The following is a 12,555-nucleotide window of genomic DNA, read 5'->3' as shown; positions in this document are numbered from 1 at the left end:
TAGCACATAATTAATATATATGCGCATATATAATTTTTAAATCCAACAAAGTCGATATGATTGTGTTAGAATCAACTTACAATCAGTCGCAATAAATATTCTTTTTTTTTTTTAGAGAAGACAATTAAATCAAAATAGTACAGAAGAATCTCAAACCATGAAAAAAGAAAAATGACTAATTGTTTTTCATATTTCCCGGTCCAACATGCCACGAATTATCGACAATTTTAGTTCCGCTTAGATGAGAGCGCTAACTCGTCGGAGTTCGCTTCGGCATTTTTTCCCCTTAAATCTGATAATAATGAAAATATTATAACGCTAAACAGCGACTGTTTTCGAAACAGAGCTTGTGTGCTCTTTGCACGGGTAATACAAGTTTGTGTGAGTATAAAACTTCTGATACTTTCGAACAAAAATGGCTTACAGATATAAACAGAACATTCTAGACAGAGATGATTTAATTGGTGAGTCAAAAAATATTTTACAATATCTAACAATTTTGACGCCGATCGATTATCGAATAGTTAATTAAAATATATGCTAATAATTTTTTTATAATGACATTTTTTTATAATTACAATTTATTGTGACTCTTTATTTGTAAAATTTCTGTTTCGTTATTTGCATGTTTTTTTTAAATGTGTTTTTTATTTGCCAGAGAAAAAATTGAACGAGGCGCTTTCCAAGTTCACGTTCAAATGTCTGGAGACAATTATGCGTCTAAAAAACAATAAAAATATCGTCTTTAGTCCGTATAGCATATATAAGGGACTTTTATTGATTTACTTGGCATCCAGTAATGAAATCCAAGCACATATAAGACAAAAACTCGAACTGCCTGATATTAATATCGAAAAAGGTATTAGAATTTGGATAATGAAGAAAAGAACACAGGTAAATAATTTCATTGTCTTTGATAAAATTTCATTGATATATGTTGAAGATATAACAGAAAAATTTGTACAGAATGTATTAATATATTCGAATCCTCAATATTTTCGTAAACTATTTATCTCATAATTAGGTCTTTTTAAAAGTTAGAGCAGACGTAACAACGTCTTGCTCGTAAAATAACTGATCCTTTATTTCATAAAAGAGGAATATTGAAAAGATATTTCTATCATATTTTAGCAAAATATAAATTATATATTTTTGCTTTAAAACCTAATCAAAAATTAATTTATACAAAATTAACAAAATGGTTTAACAAAAAGGAAATAAATTTTATTTGTGTGTTAAACTATTTTGTATAAATAATATAAAATCAATTGGTACTAAACAAAAATTTTACAATGGATAAATAATAATTACATGTAATAATAGCGGTGATGAAAATGAGAATATACTTTTAAGCAAAATAAACTAAAAGCTTAAAGTTTCAGTGATGTTTTTATTAATTTCTAATAATGAGTTTTAAGTATATAAAATATATAACACTATATTTAATATATAATTAATATTAAAATACATAATTAACTTAAGCAAAACAATTTGATCATATTATATAATATATCATAATATATAATAAACGTTGTGATATGTAATAAACATCTTCCTCTACACACACACACACACACATACACATACACACACACATATATATATATATAATGTATATTTTTTATATGTACTATAATATTAAAATATGATATAAAGTGCTTGCATAGATAAAAACCACTTGCAAAATAATTATCTATATTATTTATATTATGAACAATACAAGTTATTTTTTCAAAAGACAATATATTATAAAAACAATCGGTTTACTTTAACGTTCTTGGTTTCAGAATCAGAATTTGTCTAATTATAATGACGAAAATAGATGTTGGATTACAAATACTAAATGTTTAAATACAAAAACGCAATTGTTATTTAGAGACGATTTAGAAATAGTAGGTTTTCATCGACCCCATACCTATTTAACACATCTAATTAATGAATCTCTGCAAAATACGATAGGTAATTACACGCGTTTATTTGTGAAATTAAAAAATATCTCTAAACATATGGAAATTCTTCTGGCGACTACACTTGGCTTAAAAGGCGCAACAATTAAAAAGAATAATAGTCATCATTTTAACAAACACAAGAATATGAAGAATATGCATTCTTCGAAAAATCCTAGAACAGGTAAACACACATATATATATATATATATATATATATATATATATATCTCACTCATTTTAATATAATTTCTTTTTACATAAATTGTAGATAACCAAATTCTATTTAATTAAATTTTATTTAATAATTGAGAAGCTAATATGTTTCGCAATATTTTGTTGTGTAATTAACGTTCATTATTCAATATCATAATTATTAATTATAATATTAATCTAATAACAATTATTGTACCATGAAATATTTTCAATAGTTGTTTATAAGAATAGACACATACACACACACACATACACACATACACACACACATGTATATTTATATTTCTGATTTTAATCCGCTTATTTTATGTCTATTAAATTTCCAACATGTGTCTAAAATATATCTATGCCAATATTTTGTGAGTAAAAAGATAAGCATTAAATAACGTTTTTAAAAATATATTTAATGTAAAATTAATATTTTATAAGCAACAACTTGATTACGCTTACATTTATTTTCACCTTTTTTATTATTTTATGGCTTCAACAAGTTCTCTTTTTTCAGTCGTATCTCCCAAACTAGCGATGATCGTGACAGAGTTACCATTCATAGACAAAAACTTGTCGCTTTTCGTATTATTTCCCGCTGTCAAGTTTTCCGCTACCTGGATAGTTCGTGGAGAGTTATTGGAACTATTCGAAAGATTGGCGACCAGAGAAGGAATCGATGAGCTTCGCAGAGTGTTAGATGACGAAGAGTCATCGACAGTAAAGTTGCAAAAGGTCATATATCCAAATTTCTTCGAACTGCAAAACGAACTGGGGATCAATAAGCTTTTGAACACTTTTGACACTGTCAGACTACCTTATTTCACTGCTCAAAATCTACACCTTGGTGGTGCCAAGCATTGCGCTTATATCAAAGTGATACCTCTAAACAGTGTAAAAGTCACCGCTGGCGCAATTAATATGTTCTTTACAAAAGATGGTGGATCCTTTAAACCAGTCCAAAATATTAATCATTCTAGAAATTCGAATAAGTTTATTTGTCTACTCTACTGCAAAGACAGCCACACCATCCTCTTCATTGGTATTGTTAATCGAGATAAACCGTAGTTTCCATAAAGTTTTTCTGACAAAAACATGTCCTGTTATAATAGCACAACAAAATTCCACTATAATATTTTTTAGTAAATTACTTTTTGTGTGTACATATATATATATATTTATTACATATATAATTTATATTAATTATATACACACAACACACATACATATACATATACATACATATATATATATATATATATATATAATTTATATTTTTTCTTCATAATTCTGTCACCTAAGTAATTTCACTATATGTCGTCTAAAAATATTAGTTATATTAATATAATTTTAATAATCGAAGAAATTAGATAAATATATAATTTAAGTTCTAATAACAAATAATATAAGTTCGAATGTGTAGAAATATAAATCACACATTTTTCACACAATAGATAATAAAATATCTTGTAAGTGAATTCTTAAGAAAAAATATTATTATAACATAATGTGTAATTTTCTAAAAATGTATGATATTAGAGTTTATGCTCAAATCTATTTTATTTTTCCATTTAATTTTTGTGCTAAATAAATTCAGATGACATTATATGTTTGCTGCACAACTTTTCGATCAGCTTATTAATATACAGACGTTTTTATTATTCGTGCTTGATACTTTTTACGAATGAAAATGTCTTTAGTTTAATAATTAATTATTATATAAAAAAATCTGTTCACATTTAAATTTCAGTAATTTGTACAAATTGCCTTGTGCACAGGTATTTAATTTTAACAGAAAAAATTTTAGTTTTGTTAGGATAACGCACTGTCATCCGCGATTTGGCTCTTATTGCCTGTCTTACACTTTAAATTTATATTTGTACAAATTATTTTTTTGACAAAATAAAATGAATTAAACAAATATATATTTTATTATATTTATTTAACAAATAATGGAATTTAAGCTGGTAATCTAAAACTTTAAATGCATTGAATATAGTTTTCTTAGCAATAAATTTTCCATACATAATTAACAACTGTATATTAATTAAAATAACGCAAATGTTCATTATTTAAATACTATATGTAAATGTTGATTATTGGTAATCACTTTAACCTTATATTACGTTTATACTTTAATTTTTGTTATAACCTTGAATTATCCTTTCTAAAATAAATTTTAATTATCTTTTCTTTAAAAAGAATTCTCTTTATCTGTTAAAAGTTGATGCAATTAAAAATAGAATTTTAGCATTTACTTGATGCATTGAATGTTCTTTTTATTATTATCTTCATAAAAATAAATAAAATGTATTTAGATATATGAAAAAACTACTAAGAGCGTATATTTAATATGGATGCACAACTTTACTAAAGACAAATAATTTTTTAAATTAAAAAAGTTAATAGAATTTTATGAGGATTAATTTAGATCGTAATAGAAATTTTTTGTGTAAAAAAAGAAAACATTTTAATAAATATTAACACAGAAACAGTATAAAAGTATCCTGGGAAAAGAAACAAAGCTACAATAGTATTAAAGAGTTCCAAAATTTTGAAATTAAATTACTTCTGACAACAATGATAATATTGTGGCGCGAGTGTCAATCAGCGGCTAAATAATACAGCGACAAAATTAAGCTTACAATTAGAATTTGTGTGTTCTTCACACGGAAAACACTAGTTGTGAGAGCATATGACCGATTTGATATTTCTAGACAAGGATGGCACAACAACATACATTGCAGGATGACAAAATAGGTGAGATGAAATATGTTTTATTAAATCGACCAATTTTACCAAACGATATGCATAATTTAAATATACATTAATATTTATAACATTATTACTGATCCGTGTATCGTTCGTAAGTAAGATTTAAAATTAGATGTAATTTAGTCACCACTGCATAGTAAATTTCCTGATCCGTTGAATAAAAATATTGTAAATTCATAATCTATTCTAATATTAATATTATAAGAATAAACTTTAGACTTTTAAGTAGCGCGTTTGTTGAACGATTTAAAATATTAATAAAATAACGTCTATCAAGGTCGTATTTATAATAAAATTTGTTGTAGCCATATTAGTAAACATTGATAATAGGTATAAATCTTTTTTTTCTTTCAATAAATATATTATTGATTTCATCAGATTTCAAATCTGAAATTATACGTCTATGTTGCAAAAAGATCCCTCAACATGAAAAATAATGATCCAATTTTTGCATATACTTTGCAGATAAAGTATTTTATATTGCATATATATTTTAAATTGCAACTATTAATTTATTAATTTTAAATACAACAATTTATTGTAACTTGTTCGTAAAAATTGTTCTTTTTTCTTAATCGTCTTCTCTATCCGTTAGAGAAAATATGGTGTGATTCACGTTTCCGATTCACGATCAAATGTCTGCACAATCTTATGCAAATGAAGCCGAAACAAAATTTTGTCTTCAGTCCGCATAATATACATCACGGACTCTTTTTTGTTTACTTGGCAGCCAGTGGTGCCACCGAGCAACAATTAAAACGCATACTCGAATTGCCTGACAATATTGATCAAAAAGTAATTATAGACTGGATATTAAAAAGACTCAACAAAAAAAAAGAGGTAAACAATTTGTCTGTATTAAATCCAATTAGATCTTTAAGATGTCAATAATATAATATAAAAAAAGATATAAACTGTATATTTCATAAACGCAAATCATTAAAAGTTATTGTAGGAACATTTTGCTCGATAAAATAATATTTCCTTTAATTCAAAGTGAAAAGTAAATATTATTAAGATACTATCATATTTGAGCACAAAATATAATTTAAATATTTCCGCCTTAAATGTTAGAAAAAATTACGGAAATAGATTATAATTTTGTTACATAGATTCGCATAAAATACGTAAAATAAATTATTATTAAACGGAAACTTTATATTATATTTATACTTTATTATATAACTTTATATTATACTTTAACATCATAATTGTTTTACTTTCAACGTTCTCTGTTTCAGATTATAAAGTGCTCTGTTTCAGATTGTAGTTGTTGGATTTCAAGTATGAAACGTGTAGATACATTAATGACAAATTTATATGGAAACGAATTAAGAATAGTAGATTTTCATACAAACAATTTAAATAATGCAATGAAATCGATTAATGAAGTACTGACAACAATGAAATATTACGATCAACCCGTGGAATTTAACAATATCTGCGAGAAAATGGAATTTATTCTATCAACCGCACTTTACTCACAAGACGTAATTTCCTTTCGTACAAATTTATTTGAGGACAAATCTACAAAGTACAACATAATTAAACCGATAAGAAGAGCGTTATGCGGTAAATATGTATTTCTCTATATCTTTCCGTCTAATAAGGATTTTAATAAAATTATGAAGCACTATTCATAGGATTAAATACGTACCTATACATACACATAAATTTTCTTGATTTTAATAGATTTAATTTATATCCATATTTCCAACACGTTATCGCAAAATAGCAATGCAAACATTTCTCTATTTTGATACTTAAAGAAGCATTATACGCAGTTTTAAAAATAGTTGATATAAAATTAATATCTTGTAGAAAACCATCTAACTTCGTTTACATTTATTTACGCCTCTCTTTGTTGCTCTATAGGTTTAACAAAGTTTTTTGTTTTTTCAGCTGCGTCTTCTAAACTAATGATGTTCATGAAAAAAATACTATTAAACAACGACGATGACTTGTCGCTTTTCCAATTTGCTCCTATTATTGGGACAGAACAGAAAGAATGGAAAGTAGATGATAACAAATTATCAGAATTAGTCGACAGATTCATGACCAAAGAAGGATCTGAAGAGCTTCGCAAAGTGCTGGATAATCCCGAGTCGTTAACTGAAATGAAAAAAGAAATGTCTATACCTTTAGAGGTTTTTGAAATGCAGAACGAACTGGAAATCGACAAACTATTGGATAAATTGGGCATTCAAGATTTATTAGAACCCGACAAGGCCACTCTATCCAATTTCACTAAACAAAATCTGCAAAATCTGCTCCTCGGCGATGTCAAGCATTACGCGCGTATTTGTATGACACAAACTGAGGTCACTGCTGACGCAGTTAGCATGTTCTTTACAAAAGAAGGAGGATCTCTTAATCAAATCAAAGACATTAATATGTGCAAAGAAATAAAGAATAAGTCACTTTGGCTGCTGTATTGTAAAAAACGACACACCATTCTTTTCATTGGTATTATGAATGAAGATAAATAATCTTTATTGCAAAATTTTCCTTAGAACAAAAATGTATTCTCGATTGAAATTTTAATAGCACAACTAATCTCCACAGTATGATATGTTTTTAATAAATTACACTTTTAGTATATATATATTTATATGTAATATATTTATGATATATGTTAAATATATGTATACATATTGTATACTTAACATATATATATATATATATATATATGTATATATATATATATATATATATATATAATTTATATATTTTTTAAATATTTTATCACTTAAATTTCTTTTATCATATGTAGAAAAGAGATATTATCATAGAAAAATAATATTAAAATAAAATAATAATTTCGGATATCTATTCGAAATTATGATAGAGGAATATCACTTTTTCTAATAATAGATAATGGAATGATCTTGTAAGTGTGATTTTTTTAGAAAAACATGACTGATACATTATAAAATAATTTTTAAAAATTCATTATATATTAGAATTTACGTTTAAATCCATTTGACAATTCTCGTATTAAATAAATAAATTTAAATATCATCATGTGTATGCACTATATTGAGATAAATTGTTGATATTCAAACGATTTCAGTTATTCATACTGGATATTTTTGGCAAGTAAAAAAGACTAGTTTAGTAAATTTATAATTAATTGTATTTCCCTTTGCTATAAATAAAGTTTGTAGATTTTTATGCATGTTTGGAATAAGATTTTGATAGCAATACATTTTAATAAACATTTAATATCTCTACTAATATATAGAGATTTACGATTGATGCAAATGATAGACATATATACAAATGTTCGAATACAAATGTTGATTATTGCTAATTATAAGTTTCAAATTTTTATTAATATTTCTACAAATTTTCTATATTGTACATATTATCCTTTTTATATTATTATAACAGCATTTACTGTTCTTAGAATGAAGTTAATTATTTCTTCTCTGCAAAAAATTTTTTTTCTGCTATATATTGATCCGATAGAAAATAAAATTTTAGCATTTACTTGATGTATTGGATGTTCCTTTCATCATCATCTTCAATTATTTAAATATACATTTATTTAGATATATAAAAAAACGGTAAAATATGTATATTTAATATGTTTTTTGCAGTTTTTTCATATATCAACTATACGTTATGTTCATCTTTACCAAAAAGTCAAATAATTTTTAAATTTAATAAGGTTAATAATATTATATTTGGATTAATTTGATCGTAATAAAAATTCTTTTGTATAAAAAAAAAGCATTTTAGATAAATATCAAGTAGTATAGACAAATTTTGAAGACGTGAGGAAGAAGAAACAAAACTATTCCATAGATCCAGTGCCAACGCTTTGAAATTGAATTATATTTGGCAATAGTGATAATATTGTGGCGCAAATATCAAACAGCGGCTAAATAATACAGCAATCGACAAAATTAAGCTTAGTACTTGTCTGTTCTTCGCACGGGCAACACGAGTTGTGTGATTATATGACCGATTTGATATTTCTAGACAAGGATGGCACAACAACATACATTGCAGGATGATGAGATGGGTGAGATAAAATATATTTTATTAAATCGAACAATTTTGCCGAGCGATATATCATATAGATAATTTAAATATATATCAATATTTATAACGTTATTATTGATTCGTGTATCGTTCGTAGATAATATTTAAAATTATATGTAATTTAATAACCAATGCATAGTAAATTTTGTTATCCGTTAAATACAAATATTGTAAAATCATAATTTATTCTAATACTAATATTATAAGAATAAATTTTAGACTTTTAAACTGCGCGTTTGTTGAATGATTTAAAAAATTAATAAAATAACGTTTATCGAGTTCGTTAGATAATAAAAGTTTTTCGTAGCCATATTAGTAAACATAGATATTAGAAATAAATCTTTATTTCTTTTACAATAGTCGTTGTAGATATATTATTGTTTTCATCAGATTTCAAATCAGAAATCATACGTCTGAGATGCAAAAAAATCCCTCAACATAAAAAATAATTGTCCAATAAATTTTGCATATACTTTGCATATACAGTATTTTGTATTGCATATATTGTAAATTGCTACTATTAAGTTATTAATTTTAAATACAACAATTTATTGTAACTCATTCGTAAAAATTCTCTCGTCAATTTTGAATGTTTTTTTTTTCTTATTCGTCTTCTCTATCCGTTAGAGAAAATATGTAGGTATTCCAATTCACGATTCCAATTCACGATCAAATGTCTGCACAATCTTATGCAAATGAAGCCGAAACAAAATTTTGTCTTCAGTCCGCATAATATATATGAGGGACTTTTTGTTATTTACTTGTCAGCCAGTGGTGCCACCGAGCAACAATTGAAACGCACACTCGAATTGCCTGACAATATTGATCAAAAAGTAATTATAGACTGGGTATTAAGAAGACTCAACAGGAAAATAAGGAAGTAAACAATTTGTCTGTATTAAATCCACACACATACACACACATACACACACACACACACACAATTAGATCTTTAAGATGTCAATAATATAAAAAAAAATATATATAAACTGCATATTTCAGAAATGCAGATAATTAAAAGTTATTGTAGGAATGGTTTGCGCAATAATATAATTTTTTTTTTTTTCTAAAAAGTGAATAATATTAAGATGCTATCATATTTGAGCACAAAATATAATTTAAATATTTTTGCCTTAAATGTTAGAAAAAAATTACGGAAACGGATTATTATTTTGTTACATAGATTCGCATAAAATACATAAAATAAATTGTTATTAAACATAAACTTTATATTATAATATGCTTTATTATATAACTTTTTATTATACTTTAATTTCAAAATCCTTTTACTTACAACGTTTTCTGTTTCAGATTGTAAAGCGGTCGAATTATAATGACAAAAGAATTTGTTGGATTTCACGTATGAAATCTGTAAATACAAATATGAAAATTGTATTTGAAAACGAATTAAAAATTGTAACTTTTCATACAAACCATTTAGTTAATTCAAAGAAATTGATAAATGAAGAACTGAAAATTAAAACAATGGATTATTTCGATCAGCCTGTGAAATTTAACAATATCTGCGAAAAAATGGAATTTATTCTATCAACCATATTTTACTTAAATGACAACATTCCATTTCATAGAGCTTTATTTAAAGACAAATCTACAAATTGCAACAAGATTAGACCGATAAGAAAAGTTTTATGCGGTAAATATGTAATTCTCTCACTTCCCCCACCTCTATACATTATTTTTTTTTATTTAATTATCTTTTTCACATAAATTCTATTTAATCCAATTATATTGCACGACATTTTTTTCAATTAAAGAAAAGTTAATTAACATAATTTATAATATTTTATGCAAATAACGTCGAATATTAAAATATTAGAAACATAATTTCTGTCTAATAAAGATTTTAATAAAATTATGAAACACTGTTTATATAATTAAGTACGTACTTACATATACATATGTGTTCTTGATTTTAATATTTAATTTATATTCATATTTCCAACACGTTATCGTAAAATAATTATACAAACATCTCACTACTTTGATACTTAAAGAAGCATTATACGCAATTTTAAAAGTAGTTGATGTAAAATTAATATCTTGTAGAAAACCATCTAACTTTGTTTACATTTATTTACGCCTCTCTTTGTTGCTCTATAGGTTTAACAAAGTTTTTTGTTTTTTTAGCTGCGTCTTCTAAACTAATGATGTTCATGAAAAAAATACTATTAAGCCACGACGATGACTTGTCGCTTTTCCAATTTGCTCCTATTATTGGGGCAGAACAGAAAAAATGGAAAGTAGATGATACCAAATTATCAGAATTAGTCGACAGATTCATGACCAAAGAAGGATCTGAAGAGCTTCGCAAAGTGCTGGATAATCCCGAGTCGTTAACTGAAATAAAAAAAGAAATGCCTATACCTTTAGAGGTTTTTGAAATGCAGAACGAACTGGAAATCGACAAACTATTGGATAAATTGGGCATTCAAGATTTATTAGAACCCGACAAGGCCACTCTATCCAATTTCACTAAACAAAATCTGCAAAATCTGCTCCTCGGCGATGTCAAGCATTACGCGCGTATTTGTATGACACCAAATGAGGTCACTGCTGACGCAGTTAGCATGTTCTTTACAAAAGAAGGAGGATCTCTTAATCAAATCAAAGACATTAATATATGGAAAAAAGTAAAGAATAAGTCACTTTGGCTGCTGTATTGTAAAAAACGACACACCATTCTTTTCATTGGTATTATGAATGAAGATAAATAATCTTTATTGCAAAATTTTCCTTAGAACAAAAATGTATTCTCGATTGAAATTTTAATAGCACAACTAATCTCCACAGTATGATACATTTTTAATAAATTACACTTTTAGTATATATATATTTATATGTAATATATATTTATGATATATGTTAAATATATGTATACATAAATACTTAACATATTATATATATACATATATATATATATATATATATATATATATATATATATATAATATATACATTTTTCATAATTTTATCACTTAAATTATTTTATCATATGTAGGAAAGAGATATTATTATAGAAAAATTATATTAATACAAAATATTAATTTCTAATATCTATTCGAAATTATAATACAGTAATATCATTTTTTCTAATGAGAGAAAATGGAATGACCTTGTAAGTGTAATGTTTAAGAAAAACATGACTATATGTATTCTCTTATAAAATAATTTTTAAAAATTTATCACATATTAGAATTTACGTTTAAATCCATTTGACAATTCTCGTATTAAATAAATAAATTTAAATATCATCATGTGTATGCACTATATTGAGATAAATTGTTGATATTCAAACGATTTCAGTTATTTATACTGGATATTTTTGGCAAGTAAAAGAGACTAGTTTAGTAAATTTATAATTAATTGTATTTCCCTTTTCTATAAATAAAGTTTGTAGATTTTTATGCATGTTTGGAATAAAATTTTGATAGCAATACATTTTAATAAACATTTAATATCTCTACTAATATATAGAAATTTACGATTGATGTAAATGATAGACATATATACAAATGTTCGAATACAAATGTTGATTATTGCTAATTATAAGTTTCAAATT

The 12,555-nt window shown here is 25.2% G+C and overlaps 4 protein-coding genes across 4 annotated transcripts; all 4 read left to right on the top strand.

Moving 5' to 3' along the window:
- The first annotated feature begins 263 nt into the window (after positions 1–263).
- Positions 264–3,507, top strand: LOC114930277 (serine protease inhibitor 88Ea-like). Its single transcript, XM_029302029.2, has 4 exons — positions 264–464; positions 659–894; positions 1,788–2,130; positions 2,668–3,507. Exons 1-4 carry the CDS (start codon positions 416–418, stop codon positions 3,216–3,218), a joined length of 1,179 nt encoding a protein of 392 aa, XP_029157862.1. The 5' UTR covers positions 264–415; the 3' UTR covers positions 3,219–3,507.
- Positions 3,508–4,789: 1,282 nt separating this feature from the next.
- LOC114930281 (serine protease inhibitor 88Ea-like) lies at positions 4,790–7,505 on the top strand. The gene is made up of 4 exons (XM_029302034.2): positions 4,790–4,910; positions 5,521–5,765; positions 6,167–6,497; positions 6,828–7,505. The coding sequence occupies exons 1-4, from the start codon at positions 4,874–4,876 to the stop codon at positions 7,412–7,414; spliced, it is 1,200 nt and encodes a 399-aa protein (XP_029157867.2). The 5' UTR covers positions 4,790–4,873; the 3' UTR covers positions 7,415–7,505.
- A 1,213-nt stretch (positions 7,506–8,718) lies between these two features.
- LOC146719519 (leukocyte elastase inhibitor B-like) lies at positions 8,719–9,924 on the top strand. Its single transcript, XM_085490083.1, has 2 exons — positions 8,719–8,955; positions 9,603–9,924. Exons 1-2 carry the CDS (start codon positions 8,919–8,921, stop codon positions 9,857–9,859), a joined length of 294 nt encoding a protein of 97 aa, XP_085346209.1. The 5' UTR covers positions 8,719–8,918; the 3' UTR covers positions 9,860–9,924.
- A 368-nt stretch (positions 9,925–10,292) lies between these two features.
- Positions 10,293–11,804, top strand: LOC114930278 (serine protease inhibitor 88Ea-like). Its single transcript, XM_029302031.2, has 2 exons — positions 10,293–10,629; positions 11,124–11,804. The coding sequence occupies exons 1-2, from the start codon at positions 10,338–10,340 to the stop codon at positions 11,708–11,710; spliced, it is 879 nt and encodes a 292-aa protein (XP_029157864.1). The 5' UTR covers positions 10,293–10,337; the 3' UTR covers positions 11,711–11,804.
- Positions 11,805–12,555: the final 751 nt, after the last annotated feature.

The sequence above is a fragment of the Nylanderia fulva genome, unplaced genomic scaffold, assembly GCF_048542155.1.
Source record: "Nylanderia fulva isolate GAGA-0341 unplaced genomic scaffold, ASM4854215v1 Scaffold96, whole genome shotgun sequence".
Lineage (NCBI taxonomy): Eukaryota > Metazoa > Arthropoda > Insecta > Hymenoptera > Formicidae > Nylanderia > Nylanderia fulva.
The sequence above is the reverse complement of the archived record's forward strand: the minus strand, read 5'-3'. Positions and strand labels throughout refer to the sequence as shown.

Coding starts and splice junctions, on each gene's coding strand:
- LOC114930277 (XM_029302029.2), top strand. CDS start 416: ATGGCTTACAGATATAAACAGAACATTCTAGACAGAGATGATTTAATT. Junction 895..1,787: donor TAATGAAGAAAAGAACACAG/GTAAATAATTTC, acceptor TCTTGGTTTCAG/AATCAGAATTTGTCTAATTA. Junction 2,131..2,667: donor TTCGAAAAATCCTAGAACAG/GTAAACACACAT, acceptor CTCTTTTTTCAG/TCGTATCTCCCAAACTAGCG.
- LOC114930281 (XM_029302034.2), top strand. CDS start 4,874: ATGGCACAACAACATACATTGCAGGATGACAAAATAG. Junction 4,911..5,520: donor ATTGCAGGATGACAAAATAG/GTGAGATGAAAT, acceptor TCTATCCGTTAG/AGAAAATATGGTGTGATTCA. Junction 5,766..6,166: donor GACTCAACAAAAAAAAAGAG/GTAAACAATTTG, acceptor TCTCTGTTTCAG/ATTATAAAGTGCTCTGTTTC.
- LOC146719519 (XM_085490083.1), top strand. CDS start 8,919: ATGGCACAACAACATACATTGCAGGATGATGAGATGG. Junction 8,956..9,602: donor ATTGCAGGATGATGAGATGG/GTGAGATAAAAT, acceptor TCTATCCGTTAG/AGAAAATATGTAGGTATTCC.
- LOC114930278 (XM_029302031.2), top strand. CDS start 10,338: ATGAAATCTGTAAATACAAATATGAAAATTGTATTTGAAAACGAATTA. Junction 10,630..11,123: donor GATAAGAAAAGTTTTATGCG/GTAAATATGTAA, acceptor TTGTTTTTTTAG/CTGCGTCTTCTAAACTAATG.